This window comes from Schistocerca serialis, chromosome 8 (genome assembly GCF_023864345.2).
Source record: "Schistocerca serialis cubense isolate TAMUIC-IGC-003099 chromosome 8, iqSchSeri2.2, whole genome shotgun sequence".
Lineage (NCBI taxonomy): Eukaryota > Metazoa > Arthropoda > Insecta > Orthoptera > Acrididae > Schistocerca > Schistocerca serialis.
Genome location: NC_064645.1, coordinates 293,662,805 through 293,687,477, shown reverse-complemented (window position 1 = coordinate 293,687,477; position 24,673 = coordinate 293,662,805). Strand labels below are relative to the sequence as shown.

Here is a 24,673-nt window from a genome sequence, read left to right as displayed (position 1 = left end):
CACAACTACTAAAACATGACGCTAATGATCTGGTACATAAACTGAATCAGTGCTTAACTGAACTCCCGTTCTCTGAAGAAGAATCACTCTGTGATTAAAAAGAGACTAATGGGAGAGATTCAATACAAGCAAACGAGCATAAACGTCCTTAATGATCGTGATTCTGTTATGCAAGCGTTGTCTATTTGTCCTAGATCTGACTGTCCTACATTGCACACGCTGTACAAAATATTTCCTTGTCTATCTGTGTATATTGTTACAATAGGAAGAAGATTTTCAACATCACGGCGTGCAAAGACATGGCTGAGGTCGACAATGAAGGAGGATCGACTTAACGGCTTAGCTCTGTTGAACACTCACCCTGACATTGATTGTCCTGTTGACAATGTAATTTGCCAGGAAGAATAGGCGCATGGAATTCATAATTTAAGGAAGTGAACCACAACTGTAACTTTTTTATATCATGAGATGGTACTGTCTTGAGTATAATCGTTTAAATAAAACTTTCTTAATTTTTGCATGTGACTTGACTATTTTTTTTACGGTAAAATTAAAGGTAGTTCAATATATCTTTAGCGCCCCCTCTTGAGGCTTTTCTGTGTCCACCACTGTGTGACAGTGGAGGGTGGACGGGGTAGGGAGCGTTTAAAAGCTACTTTTTTATGTTTTTCGTGAATAACCCGAAAACTGCAGCCTCTGGAGCAAATGTTTCAAGCTGCAAAATAAAACAAAACTATGTTTCCTACAAAAATGCACTCTTCACTTCTTCTCTAGGACTGAAGTTTCCGCCTTTCGGGAATGAAAAAATAGCAGATTATTAAGAAACATATTTTAAGAGATAAAGTTACTATTAAGAACAAGTATTGAATGGGTGCACCACATCTAAGCGAAGCAGAACCGTATTGGTGGATAAACTAACTGTGTTCCGGTGGCTGGTGACGGGCTATGGGAGCGGGGGTGGGGGGTGGGGGACTGCGGCAGGAGGAAGGTTTTTGGGAGAGTGGGGAAAGAGCGGACCCGTGAGGGCAGACAGATCGCACTTCCACCCTTCGTAGGTCTGAACACACAGCAGGGGATCCTCTCTCTCTCTCTCTCTCTCTCTCTCTCTCTATCTCTCTACACCACTACGTTACAAGAACAGGCTGTTTCACAAAGACAGACCGACTCTCCTGCAGAGCAATCCATGAATCAGTGGTGACTCTCTGAGCAGACATGCCTGGTGCAGAGTATATTTTCCATAAAGCGCCTTAACACTGGATAGCATACGGATATCAGTTACTAACAATACTAACACGAGAAGCGCATGTGGACAATACCCACATTAATCACTTCACACTGTTCTACGAACCAATTCCTTGTTAACCTGTACGGCAGTTGTAGTGTTCTTTCGGGAAAGGCAACCTCCCTCACCACAAGCGCTGCTCGCTTTTCAGTTCAGACATACTATATCTTCCAATCATTTCCAGTTCTCATACATGAATAGACAAAATAATTTCAATGGGCTCATGTTTTCACAGTGCAGTTGTTTTCAGTAGTAATTAGTTCCAGTTCTTAAGTGAGCTATCAAGTAACGAAGCTCAACAGCTGGAAGTCTCAGCTGTCTACCACACTGAAGGACCTGGCGCAAGTGTAACGTATTGTCATTATGTATTCGACAATGTCAGTTTCATTGTCTCCTCTTTATAAATTGCTCGAATATTTCTCACAGCGTAAGTGGTATCAAATGCATCACACCAGCCTCAGGCGGGCCCAAATGTTGCCAAGGATGTTTCGTCTACACTGCAGAAGTTTCACTGGTAACCGTTTACACGGCCTCCATACAGTCCCAGTCTGTCCCCAGCCGATTTCGATACTTTTGGGAACATTCGTGGCCCTCCATTTGTTTCGGCCGAAGAGATGAACGTCTAGGTACAACCACGGTGCCATAGACAACCGCAAACATCTTTCCATGAACACGTTGACCGTTTTGTCTCACAGTGAGATAAATGTATTAACAGATACGGCGATGGCTTTTGAAATATCAAGCAATTTACCTTTTACCCATGTGTCTCCTTTTCATTTGATTATCCCCTATGTGTTGTTCATGGCACTCGACCCTACTACTATACAAAATTATACCAAATTTTTCCTCTATTCGACCTTTCTTGGTCTTTGTTGACCTGAGTCTTTGTGTATACTTGACAGGGATCGAGCAACCCAGCGTGAGGACAATTTCCGAGATTGCAGACGATCTCAACTGATGAAATGAGCGCCAGTTGTTGAGATGCACATCAGCTAAGAAACTCTCGCAACAGTTATTCTGCAACTGCTGTGAACCAGTTCCTCCAGTCATCCCTATCAGCATTACACAGGTCCGTGCGGCCTTGGTCAAATTATTGACACCATTCCGTTGTGGCTGGACAGAACACTGTATTTGGTCCACACATTGCCACAGTATAGCGAATCAGTATGCAGTTTAGACGTTTTCCCACAAGAATCGCGTTGCCCCGCGTACTTCAGGTTTGGAGTATATGTCCAGTTATCGCGCCGCTGCACTTTCACACTGTGATGTATTTGTTATTCGTACCAGAACACAATTATGTCTACAGAAAACCTGGAACATGTACTTTCTTCTGACAACGCACCACTCTCGTTGCGGAAGAGTCTTAGCGAAGGATGACGTGTGAAACATACTTTTTGAAGTCCCCACGTTTATGAGAGGACGCAATACATCGCACCACTCTTCTTCGACTGTACGCTCAAGAAATTTCAGCAGAAAACCTCGCTGTGGTACACAGCGCGCCTCTTGCAGTGGCTGCTGCTGTAGTTTGTTGGGCTTCTCCATAAAGCTCTTGAACTTACTTAACGATTCCTGGACAAAACATAACAAATCTTTCTTAGATATTTTCTTTCTCTTCTACAAATCCAACGCGGTAGTAGTACATTTCCTTAGGGTTCTTCCGATTAATCTCAGCTTAACAATGAAAAACAATCTCAGCTTAGTATCAGATTTTCCTACAATTTCTTTTATGTAGTCATTCCACCTTACATTACTCCATAACTTAAAATCATTGAATGAGTCAAGTGTATAGTCAAGTGTTCTATTAAGTGTCAACTATCCTGTAGAAAATGTATTTACTAATAAATTGGCTTTAGTTTATAATACGTGAACAGACATAGTTCAGAAATGAGATGTTTATTGGGAATTTTAATGAAATTTTGTCAATGACAAATTAACACATTACAATGCCATATATTGCCTAATTTGTTCACACTTATTTTAGACCACTGGCCACATATAATGAAACACAAATATTAGGGAATGAACAATTCCAAATGAGGTGTCTTTTAGTCTGTAAAGGTTGCTCCTTGCATTACCAAACCATAAATACTACATACATTCTTCTGTTGTTACAACTGATATGAAAACCTACATTAAGTCAAACATCTCAATTAAAATAATAATGATGTGATCAAAAATCTGTGCTTCTGTCTACATGTCACTGTGTCAATAAAATGTACATGTAGTACGTTGACATGTAGTATGTTGAGTATGCAGAACTATAACAGTTAATAATTTTATTAGTTGTCACCAAAGCCATCACACAAAATTAATCTTACAAGGCTATCTGTCTCCCTTACATAAATAAGATATTTCATCGCACAGTATCATACATTGTGTATCTGATATACTGACATGATTTTATACTTTACTGTATACACATTATGTCAGGCTGTTTGTGTGCTGAATGCACAAGGGAAGTTACCATGTAATACCTGTAATAATCATGTGCAATGAACTAATGGCAATGTTCTAGTAAATATGGCTGTTGAGTCCTAATAGAAATACTACTGACCACTACTGAATAGTGTAACTAATGCTAAATTATTCTAGGAACTATACATAAGCTGACCTTGCTAGTACCGTTACTCATTACATTCACATGTATTATACACAGAATAGTGTTCTGAGTTATCTTCTCCAAACATAGTTTATACTGTGATGGTAATAATAGCCATATAAATAACAGAAAACATATGTAGAGGTGCTGCAGACTCATTTATTAGATATGGTGCCCTCACTAAAATAACAATGAAAAACAACACTATATATAACTTAAATTTCTAATCTATGACTATGACACTTACAGAATACACAAATGTATGCACAGTGCACAACATGTGTGGTAGCCTAGCCACTATATCTCACTAGTCAATGTGTCTATAAACTGTGCATTACAATTAATTTGTTCCAGTAAACATGTGTCAAAAACCAATGAAAGTTAGGTGTTGGAGATACCACTCCCAGTAGTAAACTGATTTGTTACTTATACCTGAAGATTTAAATTTTAAAATGTACATTTATATTACAGTTATTGCTTCTCTTCCGAAATGATCAGTATTTGGGAATACATTAGTGCTAGATTATTTATATGATAACACCTTAGTACATATGTATAGAAACCTTGAGCATATGCTAAATATGTCTTTTAATATATGTACTAAATATGATATCTTTTAATATAACAGATTATAATATCATAATAAAAGTCCCTAACATTTACCATATCATATACTGATTACACAATTTTTGTCAAGATTTATATGGGACATATGGATAAGAGTTTTTACAGTCTAAATTGTTTTTATATTTTGTGATATACTGTTTTCATAAGTTACTTAATCTGTATAATTTAATTATTGATTTATAATGTTATAATGATATGTTTTCCACTCTCAGAGAATGTACATGTAAAGCGTAATATAATATGGAGGTGAAGTAGCTAATATATATTATTATTTGCTTTTATGGCGTCATTGGACCACTTTAGTCAATCATTTCCTGGTCCTCTTCTTCACTAAGTGCATGTTTCGTTCTTTCTTAACTATCCAGTATCTTTTCATTCATTCTGATCTTTCCTATCTTTTCTCATCTGTAAATATTCATGTCACTGTGTATTGTTTGTCTACTTTTGGCTTAAATCTTATTTTCTTGTCTTTCAGTTTCTTGAGATTTTCTGTCTTGTTTTGCTGATCATCCAAGGTTATATCTAGTTCTCCCATATCCTCTTTAATTTCCTTGATCCATCCTAATTGTTGCTTCAGATTCCACAGTTTATGCATAATTTTTCTTCCTAATCCAGTTTCTGGTGTCCTCATTACGTGGCCAAAGACAGAAATCCTCTTTTTACATATAGTATCTGTGATGGGCTCCATCCCTGTACACTACTTCATTTGGCACTATCTGCCATTGCCCTTCCTTCTGGTATTTTTTATTTATGCGTGTTCTAGCTATTCTTCTCTCTACTTTTAGTATTTTGTCGACTCTGTTTCTCTGAGTGACTTTAAAAAGAGTCTCGCTTGTGTATGTTACCTCTGGCTGAACCACCATCTTGTGTTTTAATTTTGTTTGACATGATAGACATTTCTGATTGTATACAGACCATGTTAGTTTTTGAGTTTTTATCATTTTATTGGCTCTTTCTTGCCAAGAAGTTTTTCATCCAAGTTGTGTGTTATAATCTCTCCAAGATACTTAAATTCCTTCACTATTCTAATTTTTCTGTTGTCTACTGTTACGTGATCTATTGCTAGTGGGTCTGCTACCATCATCTCGGTGTTTTTGAAAGATATCAGGAGTTATAATTTCTGCACTATATTGTGCAGGTTCATTATTGGATTTTTAGCTTCTTGTACATTATTAGCTAGTAATGCCAAGTCAGCTGTGAATCCCAAAAACTTAAGGTGGATCATCTTTCTTGGTTCCTATTGTTATGTTTCTAAGCTTTTCTTTGTTCCATTATCACATCAAGTATTCAAGAGCACGGTTGAAGAGCAGTGGTGATAGACCATCTCCTTGTCTTAACCCTGTTTTAATCGTAAATGTCTCAGATAGTTCTCCTCTGAATTTTACTTTGGACTTGATGTTTGTAAGGGTTAATTTTATCAGTTTTATTAATTTGGGTTGAAGTCCAAAATTTTTTAATATGTCCAGCATAGCATGCAATCATAAGTTTTTTGAAGTCTATGAGAAATATGACTAGTTGCTTCTGTCTCCTTTTCTAGGCATCCATTATTAATTTTAATGTGATGGTCTGTTCTGGGCAGCTTCTCCAGAGTCTAAATCCTCCTTGCTATTCTCCTAGCTCTTTTTCAAGTTGATCTTTACAGCTATTGTAGAGAATTCTTGCCAATATTTTATATGTGCAAACCAATAGTGAAATCTCTCTGTAGCTGTCCAGAATTGATTTTTCTACTTTTCTGTGCATTGGGTGTATAATAGCTGTAGTCCAATGTTCTGGTAGCTCTTCTCTAACCCAGATTTTAACTATGCATTGATGTAGTGATATATTCATGGGTTCTGCTGCACGTTTCCAGAGTTCTGCAAATGTTTGATCTTCTCCACTTACTTCTTAGTTGTTGAGTTCACTCAAAGCTTTGTAGACTTCCTGAATTGTCGGTGGTTTTATATTTTCTACTGGAGTTTTTATTGCAGTTTCTTTGTTTATTTCAAGAACCTCAGGAGGATCCTCACAATTTAGTAGTTTGTCAAATGTTTTTGCTAAAATTTCTGAATTTCTTTTATCACTATAGGCCATCTTATTGTTTTTATCGTTTAGCATTAGTGTTGGGGATCATATCTTTGGAGTTGTCTGCTAATATATATATAAAGTAATACTAATTACCTTATACATTAACAGTTCTAGATACCCTGTATGATCTATAAGTGAGTGTAGAGACCTAATTCAGTTTTGAACTTGATGATGTCATACTATATGCAAGGCATATTATGACTAAATGTTAATATAGCTAATATGATATGTATGTTCTTCTTTTATCCTACTAGTGTTTATATGGCTACATTTTCACTTGGCATTAGGTAAACATAGATTTCAAAATTATAGGCATGTGGTATTCACCACATTTTTTAATTTTAAAGGTAAGTTTTTAATGGTTTTAATGGATACCATATTTTGTTACACTTTTATTCTTGTTTCTTAGTAAAAAATATTGTATTGGTTGTGTATTGAACCCATATTCTACTAGAAGATGACTGTTTAAAATGACAATAGTTGCAGAGTAATAAAATACAAACTTTTAATGGCTTGGTGTGATTAATTTACCAGAACATGTCTTTCATACAAGCTGTACTGCACAGCTTTAAGTAGATTACAAACGATGTTTCAAAGTGTAATAATAGTTCTTATCTTTCCTCACTCACTTGTGTGTAGGTTCTTCATCTCCAACAAAATAATGTTCAGTGATATTGACTGAATTAGCAACCTCTAAACATCATCCAAAATGTAATGAGAAGAGGGGTGAACTTAAAACTCACTCAAGTAGTTTGAATATTTGACTTGTTAATGTTTTAGTCTTTTTTAGTGTCTGCATACTATCTACAGACAATGGAGGTACATAGTAGCTCCCTACTGGTTATACATTACTGATTTCATTAATAATTTGGTCTTTTAGTTGTGTGGTTATGTCTGCAAAAGTTATATTGAGATTTATGGAATTATTAAATATTGGTAGGAGAGTACTTAATTCAGTTGTCCAATATACATAAAACAATGGTGAAAACTATTGTTTTATGTAATATGTAATTTATTTATTATTTACCAACAAATGAGTATTAAATGTTGTCTAATAGATGCCAAGGCATTTACAGAAATTTATACAAGATGGGAAAAGATTCCAAAAGTTCAATTTTTGATTCAGCTGATTACTTGAGTCCAAAAACATGTGATACTTCAAAAAATAAATTTGATGGTAAGTACAGAAACCATAAAAATTTGATAAATATTCAGTCAATTTTTTTCTTAAGATAGAGTACTGCTACATCTTATAAGTAAGCATAATTAATTAGTGTGTCCAAAGTGCGTCTTTGGTCCCAAACAAGATAGCTTTCGTCTCATTAGTTCGCAATATTACTGGTAAGACATGACAACTGGACTACAGAACTGTTGACTCGATGTTGCACAAGGCTGCACGCTATACAGTTTAAGAACTTTATAGTTTAAGACTTTGATATTCCACCCTCACTGAGCGCAGACTTTTTTTTTTGTATTTGGGATGAAGTACTGGTGTATTGTTACACCTGCAGTATAATATCCCTGTATTCTTCATGCCATGATACAACGGCTCTAGCAAGTAAATCCCAATAAAATCTCAGCAAGCCATAAAGTGTTAAATGCAAATTTGTTGTTGAGACATTTACTGTTGAGATTAAGATACGTAAAAGTGGAGAGGATCTTCTTATTGGACTTGGGGACAGGTGTCAGGCAGTTTACTGCAGCTGTCTTCGTATTATGATGGGTGTCGGGACTGTTCCTTTCCATAACTCACTAAAATCTGTACAAGGAAGTGACAAAGAAAAGGTCTGGTACTCTATTTCGCCAATTTTTGGCAAAAACTCTCATTTACAAGATAGCAGAACAATGACGAAACTGCTGACATTTTCCGTGAACAGCCTGACAACCGAACAATTTAGAGCATTTAATACACTCCTGGAAATGGAAAAAAGAACACATTGACACCGGTGTGTCAGACCCACCATACTTGCTCCGGACACTGCGAGAGGGCTGTACAAGCAATGATCACACGCACGGCGCAGCGGACACACCAGGAACCGCGGTGTTGGCCGTCGAATGGCGCTAGCTGCGCAGCATTTTTGCACCGCCGCCGTCAGTGTCAGCCAGTTTGCCGTGGCATACGGAGCTCCATCGCAGTCTTTAACACTGGTAGCATGCCGCGACAGCGTGGACGTGAACCGTATGTGCAGTTGACGGACTTTGAGCGAGGGCGTATAGTGGGCATGCGGGAGGCCGGGTGGACGTACCGCCGAATTGCTCAACACGTGGGTCTTGAGGTCTCCACACTACATCGATGTTGTCGCCAGTGGTCGGCGGAAGGTGCACGTGCCCGTCGACCTGGGACCGGACCGCAGCGACGCACGGATGCACGCCAAGACCGTAGGATCCTACGCAGTGCCGTAGGGGACCGCACCGCCACTTCCCAGCAAATTAGGGACACTGTTGCTCCTGGGGTATCGGCGAGGACCATTCGCAACCGTCTCCATGAAGCTGGGCTACGGTCCCGCACACCGTTAGGCCGTCTTCCGCTCACGCCCCAACATCGTGCAGCCCGCCTCCAGTGGTGTCGCGACAGGCGTGAATGGAGGGACGAATGGAGACGTGTCGTCTTCAGCGATGAGAGTCGCTTCTGCCTTGGTGCCAATGATGGTCGTATGCGTGTTTGGCGCCGTGCAGGTGAGCGCCACAATCAGGACTGCATACGACCGAGGCACACAGAGCCAACACCCGGCATCGTGGTGTGGGGAGCGATCTCCTACACTGGCCGTACACCACTGGTGATCGTCGAGGGGACACTGAATAGTGCACGGTACATCCAAACCGTCATCGAACCCATCGTTCTACCATTCCTAGACCGGCAAGGGAACTTGTTGTTCCAACAGGACAATGCACGTCCGCATGTATCCCGTGCCACCCAACGTGCTCTAGAAGGTGTAAGTCAACTATCCTGGCCTGCAAGATCTCCGGATCTGTCCCCCATTGAGCATGTTTGGGACTGGATGAAGCGTCGTCTCACGCGGTCTGCACGTCCAGCACGAACGCTGGTCCAACTGAGGCGCCAGGTGGAAATGGCATGGCAAGCCGTTCCACAGGACTACATTCAGCATCTCTACGATCGTCTCCATGGGAGAATAGCAGCCTGCATTGCTGTGAAAGGTGGATATACCCTGTACTAGTGCCGACATTGTGCATGCTCTGTTGCCTGTGTCTATGTGCCTGTGGTTCTGTCAGTGTGATCATGTGATGTATCTGACCCCAGGAATGTGTCAATAAAGTTTCCCCTTCCTGGGACAATGAATTCACGGTGTTCTTATTTCAATTTCCAGGAGTGTAATAAAGTCACTGTGTTACTCATTGTTCTTGACTGAGTAGAATCAGAGACAATTATTTCTAGAAAAATGCGGGAGTTTTTAAAATAATGAAATGTGTACAACAGATTCCAGGAGACGGCCATTTCCTTGAGGGCGCCAATAGGTAACATTTATGATCGCATTATGTAACTAGTGCCTAAATCAGCATAACTCACCCAAATAAAAACGCAATGACTTAAACAAAGCGCTAACTATTAAAAATGTTAGATTTTCTGAACCCCACTCAGCTACATCAGAGGTCCATGAACCTTACAAGGTTTGGTTAAGAGAGAAGATAGAGAAGTTCCAAAGAAGAGCAGTGCGCGTTTCATCTCCTATTCATTTACGAGATGTAGTCTAAAGCTTTAATTACAGGGTCAAAAAATAAGGTTAATTTTGTATTTGTTTTCCAATACATGTCTGCAGTCCTTGGACAGTACCGTAAGAGGGCACTAGAAGAGTCAAAATAAATTATGCAACCCAATGGTCAAGTTGAGTATCACGTTCGTTAATCACATTTGAATGGCACATTAAAATATACAGCAATACTGCACCTTCATATGGCTTAGGGGTTACGCGTCGCAGACACTTCGAGTGTGATTAAAAGGTCTAACCAACGAAAACACGAAGTGGCAGACCATCACCCGTGAGCTGCCGGGAATCGCTAGAGAAGTTGAGGCCCGGTGCTCTCAGAATCGAGGCGGTAGTGCAAAATGTGAAAATGAGCCATCGATTTTTCGGCATCTTGTTAGAAATTTCGACCATTGAAAGGGTCCTGTAGCCACCTTTCATTAGTCTGGTAGCCCATTTTCACTAGTATTTCTCTTTCCTTCCTTGTTTCTCTTTTATCATAATTATCATAGTGGTGTGATTGAATGAATGTGGTTGTGTGTCACGTTGCTGGACGGTGGCGTAGTCTGCTGCAGAAAGTCTGCGATAGCCGTACAGAGTCAGCAGGAGTTGTACAGATAGCCAACTCTCGTAGTGGTCAAGTAGGCAAAGAGGTTTTCGCTACTTGTGAGAAATCCACCTGCGTTAGGTTGGTGGCGGAAATAGCATCTTTGGGTTTTCCGGGCCACGCGGAGCGTGGAAGAGGCTGGAGAAGAAGCGGGAGGCAGTCTGCCGCCGGTACGGGAAGCGTCCACAGCTGTGCTCCAGTCGAAGAAGGGTGAGTTAGACTGACCGCCTGGCGCGTTGTTACTTGGCGAGGGGAGAGCTGTTAGCTTTTGGTCTCGCTTTTCAACTCTGAAAGATTGCTTTGCCTTGTCGCAGCAAGGAATGCAAAACTTTGGCTGATGTTTCATTTAGTAAATTTCTATAGCAGACTTGGATCCACCGGAAGAGCGCCACACAAAGGTGGCGATAAGAAGTGAGCACTCGCTTCTGTATGAATGTCTGTTTGCCTTCAGCTGTGCCTGCATAAGCTTTCATTTTTCTAAATATTAATAGCTTTGCCTTCTCGTAAATTTTCCTTGCTTTATGTATCTTTCGTCCGTGGGGAGCCGACCACGTGGTTGAACATTAAAGTTTTGTTGGGCTACTGTCATCACTAACTGTCCGGTCTCATGCTTGTTTTAAAGAACTTTAACCGTTCATGATTGTGTGGTGCGATATTGTTGCAACTTGGACATGATACCTACGAAGTGCATCTCCACAAACCACGTGGGCACGCGGGTGTACTGCGAAACGTGTACTGCTTTACGAGTTATTGCGATCAGGCAACAGCAGTGGTATGAATGATTCACACCAATGATTTTAGGAGTAGATTATAATGGTGAATGTATCGATGCTTTTCTTTAACGTCTTAGGAATAAATGATTTTATCCACAATTTTCTCTTGTGTTCCGAGGTTACGTTTTTGCACCTAAGCCACTCACCTCATAGCTTTCCCATTAGCACATCCAACGCGTTTCCTTACACACAGGTCCAGTGATTAGTTTCCTTTTTTATTTTAAAACAAGTGCTTTAGATTAAGTCTTATTTTCAGGTGTGTTCTGGGAGCTGATCTTATGCAGTGTTCATGCATTTTCTATTTTATTTTAAATGTTTGATTGTCGTGAACAGTGCACGGGCAATACTATTAATTACATTGTATTCGCTATGAGCGACATCACAACGTATGCACTTTTGTGAGTTTTTGGTCTGTGATCAAATTAATTTATTTCCCGACTCGACCAAACCTTCGATTAGTTGTATGGTTAGAGTCGGTGGCGACCCTAATCTTCTCACGTTAACTTCCCAAGCAATAAGTATTTACATTCCCAATAATAACGTAATAACCCGTAGCAACAGGTTAGTTACACCGTGTCAAACGTTGGTGACCACTGGGCTCACTGACAGAAAACGCCCAATCAAAATCCAACCGAACCAAGGTATCAGTGGAAATGCAGCAACTGTGTTGGGCCAATACAGATGACTCTTTAGATGGCTAATCACCATGACAGTTTCTGGGTGCATGACTAACACCAGACAAAGGACCAAAGCAAACAGTGGATTCACAATTGCTGGCAAAGGCGGAGACCCAATCCATGTTCTTGCAGTTCAGGTGTAGGCGTAACATACTATATGAAATTTGTGAAGCAATGTGACTGATCATTAACAGTCCAAACTTTACAGAAGCTCTCCTGCGAACCTTGCATAACTAGCACTAGCACTAGCATTGCGAAGGCATGGCTTAGCCACAGCCAGGGGGATGTTTCTAGAATGAAATTTTCACTCTATAGCGGAGAGTGCGCTGATATGAAACTTCCTGGCAGATTAAAAGTGTGTGCCAGACCGAGACTCGAACTCGGGACCTTTGCCTTTCGCGGGCAAGTGCTCTACCAACTGAGCCACCCAAGCACGATTCACGCCCCCTCCTCACAGCTTTACTTCTGCCAGTACCTAAAGCTGTGAGGACGGGGCGTGAATCGTGCTTGGGTGGCTCAGTTGGTAGAGCACTTGCCCGCGAAAGGCAAAGGTCCCGAGTTCGAGTCTCGGTCTGGCACACATTTTTAATCTGCCAGGAAGTTTCATATCAGCGCACACTCCGCTGTAGAGTGAAAATTTCATTCTAGAAACATCCCCCAGGCTGTGGCTAAGCCATGTCTCCGCAATATCCTTTCTTTCAGGAGTGTTAGTTCTGCAAGGTTCGCAGGAGAGCTTCTGTAAAGTTTGGAAGGTAGGAGACGAGGTACCGGCAGAAGTACAGTGTGAGGACGGGGCGTGAATCGTGCTTGGGTGGCTCAGTTGGTAGAGCACTTGCCCGCGAAAGGCAAAGTGAGTGAAAATTTCATTCTAGAGACATCCCCCCGGCTGTGGCTAAGCCATGTCTCCGCAATATCCTTTCTTTCAGGAGTGCTAGTTCTGCAAGGTTCGCAGGAGAGCTTCTGTAAAGTTTGGAAGGTAGGAGACGAGGTACTGGCAGAAGTAAAGTGTGAGGACGGGGCGTGAATCGTGCTTGGGTGGCTCAGTTGGTAGAGCACTTGCCCGCGAAAGGCTAAGGTCCCGAGTTCGAGTCTCGGTCCGGCACACAGTTTTAATCTGAAAGGAAGTTTAACATTAGTAGTTCTCGAATAGTTTGGTATACACTGTGTAATCATTTATCACTCACGGCCTGCACCCCGTTTCACTGTCACCATCAGCAGAAGGAAGCAATGCGTTAGTTAGCTGCCCACTCCCTGCTATCGGAGGCTTAACCGAGATGCAGCTAACAGACGGTGTGGCCACGCTGTGTAGCCACATGGAAAAAGTTAAACAGCAAACAGTTTTAATGAGAGTGTAGTGTCCTCGTACCCAGTATGACCTTAAGAGTGTTTTTAGAGTGTTGAGAGTGTGTTTAGCGTATCTTTGTGCTGCCACATCGCTGCACACTGCTCGCTGCCATGGCAAGGCGATAATGAAACAAGCCCACTGGGTCTTATCGGTGCATTTAATCTGCACCATCGCTCCTCATCCCACTGCTCGCTAAGATCCTCACCAGGCAATGATGTCAAGCTTCTCTGTGTTTCGCTCTGCGACGATCGTCGTTTGTCTTAACCTGTGATTGGCTGTTCCAAGGACGCTGCGGAAGTGCCGTGTTTGACTTTAGATTGTGTGGTTTCTCGCGCACCATACATCTTCTTCTACATTTCCACTACATCCACATTCTGATAATGGCTGAAGTGCATGGCAGAGGATACTCCCCACTCTACCTCATATTAAGGTTAATTCCCCTTCCATTTGCGTACTTAGTCCAGGAAAAAAGACTTTTTAAAAGTCTGTAAGCATACTGTAATTACTGTAATCTAGGCTTTACAACCATTGTAGGAGAGATATGGCGTAGGCTGCTGTTTATTCGTAGATCCCGCACTTGATACAGGTACTTGTAACTGAGTTGAGTAGTCTAACGAAAGATAGTTTTTGTTTACGTTAAGCATCTGCCAGCAAATGTTTTTCGGCATTTCGATAATGCTGTCTTGTGGACCAAAGAAACATGCGACTACTGGTGCTGTCCTTATTATTATTCTTATTCTTCTTCTTATTATTATTTACGTTCAGTATCCCCTGACGATACTATTTCGTATGGATGTCACACACTTAAGCAATATTCTAAGATGGTATTTTTTAACCAAAATCCTATGTAGACTGACTGCAGTTTCATAGTATCCTGCCAATTAAACCACAATACACAGACGTTAATGTTTGTTGTGAGCTTATAAGATAATTTCACGAAACAGAATTACAAGTGATGATTTTAAACAGGCATTTTTTCATCTCTTTGTGCGCAAAGCTATCTGGGCCTCTTGGCATTCCAATCATCAAATCTTCTTCATAACGGATAACATCACGTAAAATAATTTTTGAAAATTAATTCCTCTGTATCATCTAATTTTCGTTATCTTTTCTTCGAGAGAATTGCACACGAAAATCTGTGAGTGGGAGAGATAGTACATGAAAAGACGTATATGAAAACTGACGAAACATTATCTTCATATATTTAACTATTCCGAGCGAATAATTTTTCAAATAACCTGGAAAATTTTTTGCGACATTCGTAACTGTCCGAATAAGTGCTCTGGGTAACTTTTTAGCTGTTAACACATCTGCAATGGGGATGGTCTGCATTCAAAGTGTGGATCTATATCTATTCTTCTTTCCCCTTTTTAATAACCACATTTTTGGCGTGAGGAACCACTGTTTTCGTCGTGAGACGATGCCGAGGATATTGTTTTGTTTCCCAAGTTGCAAGTAATCCACTCGACTCGCGATGTGAACAGATGCATGGTAACAGATCCTGGCGAGAAGCAATAGGAGAGCGCAACCAGTGACTGGCAACAGCGGGGCTGCAGCATGAACGTACACTGTGGGGGAAGCGTGTCTAATGTCTAATGTGCCATTTAATTCTGCACCGAGAAATGTTTACTTTTCGGTCATTTCAGCGATTACTTAAAAGATGGATTTATCAAAGGCCACATCACCCTCCTCCTAGTTTTTTTTTGAAGAACACCGTTTCTTTCAGCAGTAGAGATATAACAGTCCGCTGAAACATTTGGAGTCTGATGGAACTACTGTTTGCAGCAGTACAGATGTGAAATTCTTGCAGACTTGGAACGTTGTGGGCATGCACAGAAAAAATGGGAGCAAAGTTACAATAACCCAAGTTGGACATGAAGGGAGAGAAAGTGTTAAATGGCAAGCCATTGACAGAACGTGTACATCTCACAGTCAGAGAGAGAAATTTTCTCCAGAGGTTTTATGGCTTTGCTATACAGAGAAAAGCTATACGGTCAGTTTTCTTTTCTCTTCTCAACAGTCATTAATATATAGTGCACACTGTGATCGAAAGATTTCGAAACCAGATACATGTTTTACGAGGTACTTATCAAAGTTGCAGCTTTCATTCACAAACAGTGATGACAGTCTTTAAACTTGCCATTCAGGATCTAAGTAACAAGATACATGTAGCAAAATATCTCCATAGTGGCACGTTAACAAGGACAAAATTTTTAGTCACATAATTTTAGGGACCAGTAGGAAAATCCGTTTTCGTAGGAAAAAGTAGCCTAAAATTTGAAGAACTGGATTTTGTAGGATGTTTCAGTGGCGCCGTAACAAGCAGGCGAATAGAGTTAAGGAAGGATTTGCGATAGAATGTGGAGAGACCTGCACTCATCACTGTCGACAAGAATGCGTTGCCGCTGTAGAGACTTACTCTTCACATATAAAAGAAACAGCATGTATGGAGAGAGCAGTTGAAAGAAAGGAATAGCAGTACTTTAGAATGAATAACGCCAAGATGCTGGACTGTTGCGAAGCTATATGAGCTACCTGAACTCTAGTACGCGGTTTTCTCAGGTTACCTATAATTTAAATTTTCAGTGTTTTTCGGCAGGCCTACGCGATGCTGTGGAACTACCTGCGACAGACAGCTAGCAGTTTTGATGCTAATTTATCTACCGACATACTGCGACAGAGCGGAACAGTTTACTTTAATATTTCAAAAAGTGGCAAATAAGTTGAAAAATATTCAAACATGTCACGCATTTTTGTTGATTTTCATGAGTAGGAACAACAAATAAAATGTAAATACTGCGCTTATTTTACAGTCCAATTATGTTTTCTTTATTTTGTGTAAGTTTCTGAGTGGGGACTGTAACTATTTTCTGTGAAGTGAACCGAGTATTGTTGCAGTAGCATAAATTAATAATTCTGCTCAAAATTATCAGCATGCTGAGTCAGAACATTTGAGCTACACCATGTTTAATTATTTCTACGCCACCCTAATATTCACGCAAAGTATTTGCGCTTGAGTTGAAAAGAACCGAACAAAAGTTGCCTTTTGTGAATCTTTCGTAACTAGCAAGCTACACTACCCTTTACCCTGATACCAGAAGATGATAGCAATAGTGACTGCTTTCACCCTCACCGGTCTCTGGCCACCTAGTACTGAAATGCGGGAGCCCGCCGTCACGGACATCTTGCTGCGAGATTTCCGCTGCGGCTCCTTTTCCGTTGATGGTGTCTCTCCCACTCCGGCTTCCTGAAAAGGGAATTGATGCACCGTTCAAAAACGAGGGTGCCACAGCCACTGTCCATAACTTAAGACGATCGTACACATATATACCGGTTAAAAAGTTTGTAGTATTCTTAACGTACTGAACACCACAATGCAAAAGTTAAGGACGACAGTAACTTTCGCATGATGTGTCACTACGAAGTAACATAGAACGATGGAACTTGGACCATACTTACAAGGAAACCTCCCCATCGCACCCCCCTCAGATTTAGTTATAAGTTGGCACAATGGATAGGCCTTCAAAACCTGAACACAGATCAATTGAGAAAACACGAAGAAGTTGTGTGGAACTATGAAAAAAAAAAAAATAATCAAAATACACAAACTGAGTAGTCTATGCGCAAGACAGGCAACATCAAGGAGTGAGTTCAGGAGCGCCGTGGTCCCGTGGTTAGCGTGAGCAGCTGCGGAACGAGAGGTCCTTGATTCAAGTCTTCCCTCGAGTGAAAAGTTAACTTTCTTTATTTTCGCAAAGTTATGATCTGTCCGTTCGTTCATTGGCGTCTCTGTTCACTGTAATAAGTTTAATGTCTGTGTTTTGCGACCGCACCGCAAAACCGTGCGATTAAGAGACGAAAGGACGTGCCTCTCCAATGGGAACCGAAAACATTTGATCGCAAGGTCATAGGTCAACCGATTCTTCCACAGGAAAGCACGTCTGATATACTCTATACGACACTGGTGACGGCATGCGCGTCACATGACAGGAATATGTTGTCGACCTACCTAACCTGTACACTTGGCGAATGGGTAAAATATTCTTCTACCTTGCCCGATTTTGGTTTTCTTGTGGATGTGATAATCACTCCCAAGAAAGTGATGAAAACATAAGAGTTTGTCACATAAACTGCAACAAATGAATGCAACAGTTTCACTGTCGCACAGTTTTCCCTGTGCTCTGTCAAAACATATGTTTTTAACGTTTTCAAAAAAATGGTTCAAAAGGCTCTGAGCACTATGGGACTTAACTTCTTAGGTCATCAGTTCCCTAGAACTTAGAACTACTTAAACCTAACTAACCTAAGGACTTCACACACATCCATGCCCGAGGCAGGATTCGAACCTGCGACCGTAGCGGCCACGCGGTTGCAGACTGAAGCGCCTAGAACCGCACGGCCACACCGGCTTGCTTTAACGTTTTCAAATTTTTCCGTGTGTAGACCGTCAAATCCTGCATATGTCCAGGCAAATCTGAACATGTCCTGGAATTTTGGAGAGCGAAGTTGATTATGTGTGAGTGCCTGAACTTTGATAATTGACACACGATCACGTAAACAATACTGCTCTGTGTACGTGTGCAGCTTCGCATAATAACTGTCTGAAAATAAAAAATTAAACTTTTCAATCGAGGGAAGACCTGAATCAAGAACCTCTCATTCCGTAGCTGCTCACGCTAACCACGGGACCACGGCGCTCCTGAGCTCAGATCGTCCTTGATGTTGCTTGTCTTTCGCATGGACTACTCAGTTTGTATATTTTGCTTATTTTTTTCACAGTTCCACACAACTTCTTCCTGTTTTCTCGAGTGACCTGTGTTCAGTTTTTCAAGGCCTATCCACTGTGCCAACATATAACTAAATCTGAGGAGGGTGCGATGGGGAGGTTCCCTTGTTAGACAGAACTCCTACAGTATAGGATCGAAGGTAACTGAAACAAATACGCAACGAGACGAACAGAAATTACTGTTTTATTCAGAGACAATTATTCCACTGAAGTGACTGCAACTTATGATGATGCCCTGGACACTACAGAAGGCGGGGAATGGTTAGAATAGCGTTTGTTGTCACCACGGACAATGACGCGCTCTGCAACGTGCTCCCACGCTATGATTGGTACGGAGTTCTTGTGATCGGGAATTCCAGTCCTCCACTAGCGATTAAAAACCCACTGGACGGTCGTTGGCGAATGTGGCCGTGTGCTATAATACGTCTCCAGAGCTCACTCACACGTGGTCTGTGAAATAAAAGTCAGGGGGATGGTGGAGCAGGGGGGGGGGGGGAGTGAGTGGGGGGGGGGGGGTCGGCAGCAAGCCAGTCCATTCGCCGAATATTTTGTCGTCCAACACCTCCTCCACCTGCACTATTCGATGTGATTCTATGCACACTGTCATCCAGAAGAAAGATCTCAGGAGTGAATATAGTCCTGAAAAGAAGCACACGGGGATGAAGTACAATGACGAAATAACGTTGACCAGTAAGTATAGTAGGATTGGAGATTAATACAGCCATGGAACACTATTTGTCTCCCCACAGCATAGCACATGGACCACCAAAACGATCATATTCGACAATGCTAGATTTATCCTCATATCGCGAGAGGTGCGAACATGTAATGCTCCCAGGGACACTGTTGAACATGATCGGTTGGGTTCCCCAGGTGTTATGGTGTAAGACGTCGTGGTCTCCTGACCTTCATTGCTTAAGAAAATGGTTCAAATGGCTCTGAGCACTATGGGACTTAACATCTACGATCATCAGTCCCCTAGAACTTAGAACTACTTAAACCTAACTAACCTAAGGACGTCACACACATCCATGCCCGAGGCAGGATTCGAACCGGCGACCGTAGCAGTCGCGCGGCTCCGGACTGAGCGCCTAGAACCGCTAGACCACCGCGGCCGGCCTTTCATTGCTTACATATTCCGCCCGCACAATCATATTCCGCACATCAAGACGCTTCATTCGAACCCAAACTAGATAAGATAAAGTCAACGTTGTATGAATTCATGTAAACGATATGCAAATAACAAGTAAGCGCACCGTGGTTGAAATACTCGAGGCTGGCGTACACACATACATTCCTGACACGACGGTCACGAGCTTTTAGTTCGAGAGAAGCAACCGCACGACAGGAGGCCGGTCCCAACCCATCTACGTCGGCCGGTGACCGCCCGTAGAGCAGACAGGGTTTGCCCGAGTGAAAGGACGACCCCGAGGTCCGCTTAAAAGCAAATTCCGCTACATTGTGTGGGAGCGGCCCGCCTACGCATTCTTTACACATAGCACGCAGTTTCAGAGATTTTCACAGGAAGACACCAAACGCCAAACGCCGATACTACAGATTTCCGGACTGGTCGCCTTAAACGAAACGTCATTCTCCCATTTTAGAAGAGCAATGCTGATTGGCAGACGATATTTCTGACGCCTTTAGCTGAAGGAATAATGGAAGAGACCGAAAGATATACCCCTTCACGTCTGGCGTGGAGAGGGGCCGTTGCGTTGTCACTCTTGGAGCGAGAACACGTAACGAGAGCGTGTGCCCTCGTACGTGTACTCAAAGAGCGAGGAACAAGTCTCTCCTCAGTACTTCACTGGGAGAGCACCTCTGTTGAGAGAGAATCGAAGTGCGAATCTATATTGAGTCCTGGCGATTAAGCATTGTTCACTGTGTTGGCCGCGACACTTATTGTGCGGTGTGAACGGACAGAGTTATAGTTAAACGCCTGCGAGCGAATTTTGAGTGGCATCATGGTGGACTGGTTATCTGACCGGTGTACCACGCCAATAGTTAGACTAGGGGCGAATAGGAGTCTTTGACTTCATCAAGGCGTAGGGAGAGTTTGATTGGCGAAGGTCAATCCAGATAGAACAAGAGTTATTTTATTTATCAGCAGCGAGCGGCGCAGACAGCAGTCATCGCAGCTTACTGGATTGTGCGCTACAGCTGTTGCGAGCCCCATATTTCCTCTACAACAGTACACTTCACTGCATTTCACACGCGACAGCCTCGACAGTATCTAGCAACATTCTAATGGATAATTATTGAAGTTGAGTAGGCACGGCTCTCAGCCATTCTGCCAAGTCAATAACAATCTTAAACTTTGTATAGAACTTTCATTAGCGAATCCTTTCCTTAAGAGGTAACTTCACATTTTGAAATGAACCCGGAAATAACGTGTTAAGTTCATAACTAAAAGTGCCATTGTGATTTTTCAGAATTTTTGCAAAATAAATAATAACTTTCGTTAGTTTCATGTTTGTCCTACACTAACTAGCACTACTCCAGTATCCAAGTATCCCACTAGTTACGTAAGAAATTTTGTGAATTTTTGTGTCATTTCCTTACAGCAGACGACTCCGGAAGATATTTATTGCTGAAAGTTTTTCAGGCATTTCTCTTTAGAACGTTAGGAGCGTCTGCCTGACTTCTGTAGTAGTGTGGGGGTGGAAATTGCATATTGCAGGAGTCACAGGGTAAAGGGTACATCTCAGATTAATCCGTTGCGCAGAATGACAGATTAGCAACCCCATATGCTCACATTGGTACGGCGAGGCATGAGTTGTAAGTGTTTACTAACATAATCTTACAATACGATACACTCACCGGCCACCGTTATTGTGATACTTTACTCCTTCCCCATGTGCGTCTTTTAAGGGGTGCATTCGGCCATCACTTCACTTTAAGGATGACAACGAGCGACCGCATCGAACAGCACAGGTGGAGTGGAATGGATATCCCTCGAATGGACTGGCCAGCTCGTTCCACCGACACAAATCCCATCGACCGCGTCTGGGATGCGTCAGTGAGAAGTATTCTGGCATGTTCACATGCACCAAGACCATCTAGCAGTTGTCAAACGCTCTGGTGGAGTACTGGAAAGCCCTGTCACAAGAACTTCGTGTCAACCATGTGGTCAGCAAAGATGCGCGCTGCAGAACGTGCAACGCAGTCCGTGATGATCATACACAGTGTAATGTCCAGGGCGCCATCATAAATAGTGGTAAGTGTAATTATTGTCTTTGAATGAAAGTGCCGTTTCTGTTCATCTAATATGTACTATACTGTAGGAGTTGTTTCTATCTATAGTCCACGTTTCATTAAGCTAATGTTATTTGGGTGTAACATGTCATGTGAAAGCTACTTTCGTCCTTCAGTTTTATCCATTACTGAGTAACAGAACGATCTTATGCATTATTGAAGTTATAGAATCTGTAACTCTGTAATGAATATGAACAAGGAAAGCTGTAACAATTCACTTTGCGAAATATTTAATCCCTTTTACTATATTTCCATCCTTTTCAGATTCATCTTTATTTCCATGCACTGTTGCTCGGTAGTGACTCTATGCCAAGAAGGTAAATATAAAGTTTTAACGTACCGCCGTGAATGATAGTTATATACCAAGTTGTGCCAAAAAGGACTATTTTACTTACTCGGCCGTGCGGTTCTAGGCGCTACAGTCTGGAACCGAGTGACCACTACGGTCGCAGGTTCGAATCCTGCCTCGGGCATAGACGTGTGTGATGTCCTTAGGTTAGTTAGGTTTAATTAGTTCTACGTTCTAGGCGACTGATGACCTCAGAAGTTAAGACGCATAGTGCTCAGAGCCATTTGAACTATTTTTTACTTACTCTAGTAGTATGGGTGGCACTGTAGTTAGGATGCACAAAGCAGTTTCCCTTTTAATAATAATAATAATAAAAAAATGCGTCAAATAGCTCTGAGCACTATGGGACTTAACATCTGAGGTCATCAGTCCCCTAGAACTTAGAACTACTAAAACCTAACTACCCTAAAGACATCACACACATCCATGCCCGAGGCAGGATTCGAACCTGCGGCCGTCGCGATCGCGCGGTTCCAGACTGAAGCGCTAGAACCACTCGGCCACACCGGCCGGCTCCATTTTAATATCTATTGGCTACAAATTAAACACTTTTCGCCATAAATGTGAACGCTGATTGTCACTATAGATATGGCAGCATCCAGTATGGGCCATACAACTAATATTTATGAGAAAGATCTTCACTCAAAGATATAACATACTTTGCTCAGAAATAATTCTTTGAATCTTGTGCACATAACACAATAAATGTGTGGGTACAGAATGAGATTTTCACTCTGCAGCGGAGTGTGCACTGATATGAAACTTCCTTGCAGATTAAAAGTGTATGGCGGACCGAGACTCGAACTTGGGACCTTTGCCTTTCGCGGGCAAGTGCTCTACCAACTGAGCTACCCAAGCACGACTCACGCCCTGTCCTCACAGTTTCATATCAGCCCACACTCCGCTGCAGAGTAAAAATCTCATTCTGGAAACATTCACCAGGCTGTGAGTAAGCCATGTCTCCACAATATCCTTTCTTTCAGGTGTGCTAGTTTTGCAAGGTTCGCAGGAGAGCTTCTGTAAAGTTTAGAAGGTAGGGCACGAGGTACTGGCAGAAGTAAAGCTGCGAGGAGGGGGCGTGAGTCGTGCTTGGGTAGCTCAGATGGTAGAGCACTTGCCCGCCAAAGGCAAAGGTCCCGAGTTCGAGTCTCGGTCCAGCACACAGTTTTAATCTGCCAGGGAGTTTCAATGTGTGAATAAATTCACCGATCTAAGTTGGTTTTAACATGAGGTATGAAAACTAATGTTACAGTAATTACATGTTCAGAAAAATTGCATGTATACACTGATGAGTCAAAACTTTATGACCACCTGCTTAATAGCTTGTTTGTCCCTCTCTGGAATGAAATATATCGCTGATTCTGCGTATCAGGAATCCATCAGTTTGTTGCTGGGCTTATGGAGGTATGTGGTATTACATGTCTACAAACAGGTCATGTAATTCACGTAAGTACACGGTGCCGGCGCTCCATAGCGACCTAGACAGGTTCCATAGGATTTACATCAGGCAAATTTGATCGTCGAGACATGAACTTGAGTTCACTATAACGTTCCTCAAATCACTGTAGCAAGTTTCTGGCTCATAGATACGGCCACCCCATTACAGTCGGAGGAAGGTAATGGCAAACCACCTCCACTAGGACCTTGCCTAGTACGTTGGTGCGGGTCTCCTGCATTGTTCCCCTACACGCTGTCACGGATTATAGGACTTCATCATCGTCACATATATATGTACACATGCTGACGGCTGCGAGCTACTTGCTTCCCTTCATGCTTAGTGTCTTCCCCAATGGCGATATCATATATATATATCCTTGTGTGTGTGTATCGGGCAACGTGCTGGCGTTTTTTTTCTTGGAGTCACTGGATTATGATAAACACAGATTTGGGTTATTTCAGCTACCATGATAGTATTTATGAGAGCATTAAATTTAATGCTCGACTTTTATGTAATTATTTTAGCATAACTGTGATGCCATCGGCTTTGTTTTTAAATTAACACTAGAGTAATTAGTTATTTGGCTACATAGCACAAGAATTATTCTCTGATAGGTCACTGAATGGCGTTACAAATGTAAGTCAATAAATCTTGTAGTTCACTAGCGAAAATTTGTTTCCCATTTCACTCTGGTCTCTGAGAGAAGGTAGCCTGGTGTTATATATGTGTTGTTAAGATTTCAATTTGTTCAACAAGGTCAGTTCTGACGCTTTTGGTAGCAAAACGAAGTATCTGAAGGTTCTCTTCTATGCAATTTACAGAATGTCTGTGTTATGCAAGACATGTGGCAAAGTTGGGTTTGTTCAGGTTGTGTGGCTGAAGTGGATCCATGTGCTCTTTGAATCTTGTCATGGAGCTTTTACGACTTTGTTCACTATAGAAGCTTGCATACGAGTTATAACTGATTTGCTACACATCGTCTTCTTATATTACTGTCCATCCCCACAAATGAGTGGTCAGTGTGGCAGAACGCCTTGCAAGGGGCCCTCATTCGATTCTAGAACGGATTGAAGATTTTTTTCCGTTTGGGGACTTGGTGTTGTGTTCCCTTCATCATTATTTCATCCTCACCGGCACGTCAGTCTTTGAAATAGCGTCACTAAAAAGATT

At 41.8% G+C, this 24,673-nt stretch overlaps 1 protein-coding gene across 1 annotated transcript in view; it reads right to left on the bottom strand.

Annotated features, from left to right (window-relative positions):
- LOC126416973 (skin secretory protein xP2-like) overlaps positions 1-24,673 on the bottom strand; it is a 162,166-nt gene that overhangs the window by 120,380 nt on the left and 17,113 nt on the right. The window contains exon 2 of the mRNA XM_050084855.1: positions 16,809-16,922. Within this exon, the coding sequence (XP_049940812.1) occupies positions 16,809-16,922 (114 nt within the window). The remainder of the gene's footprint in view (positions 1-16,808; positions 16,923-24,673) is intronic.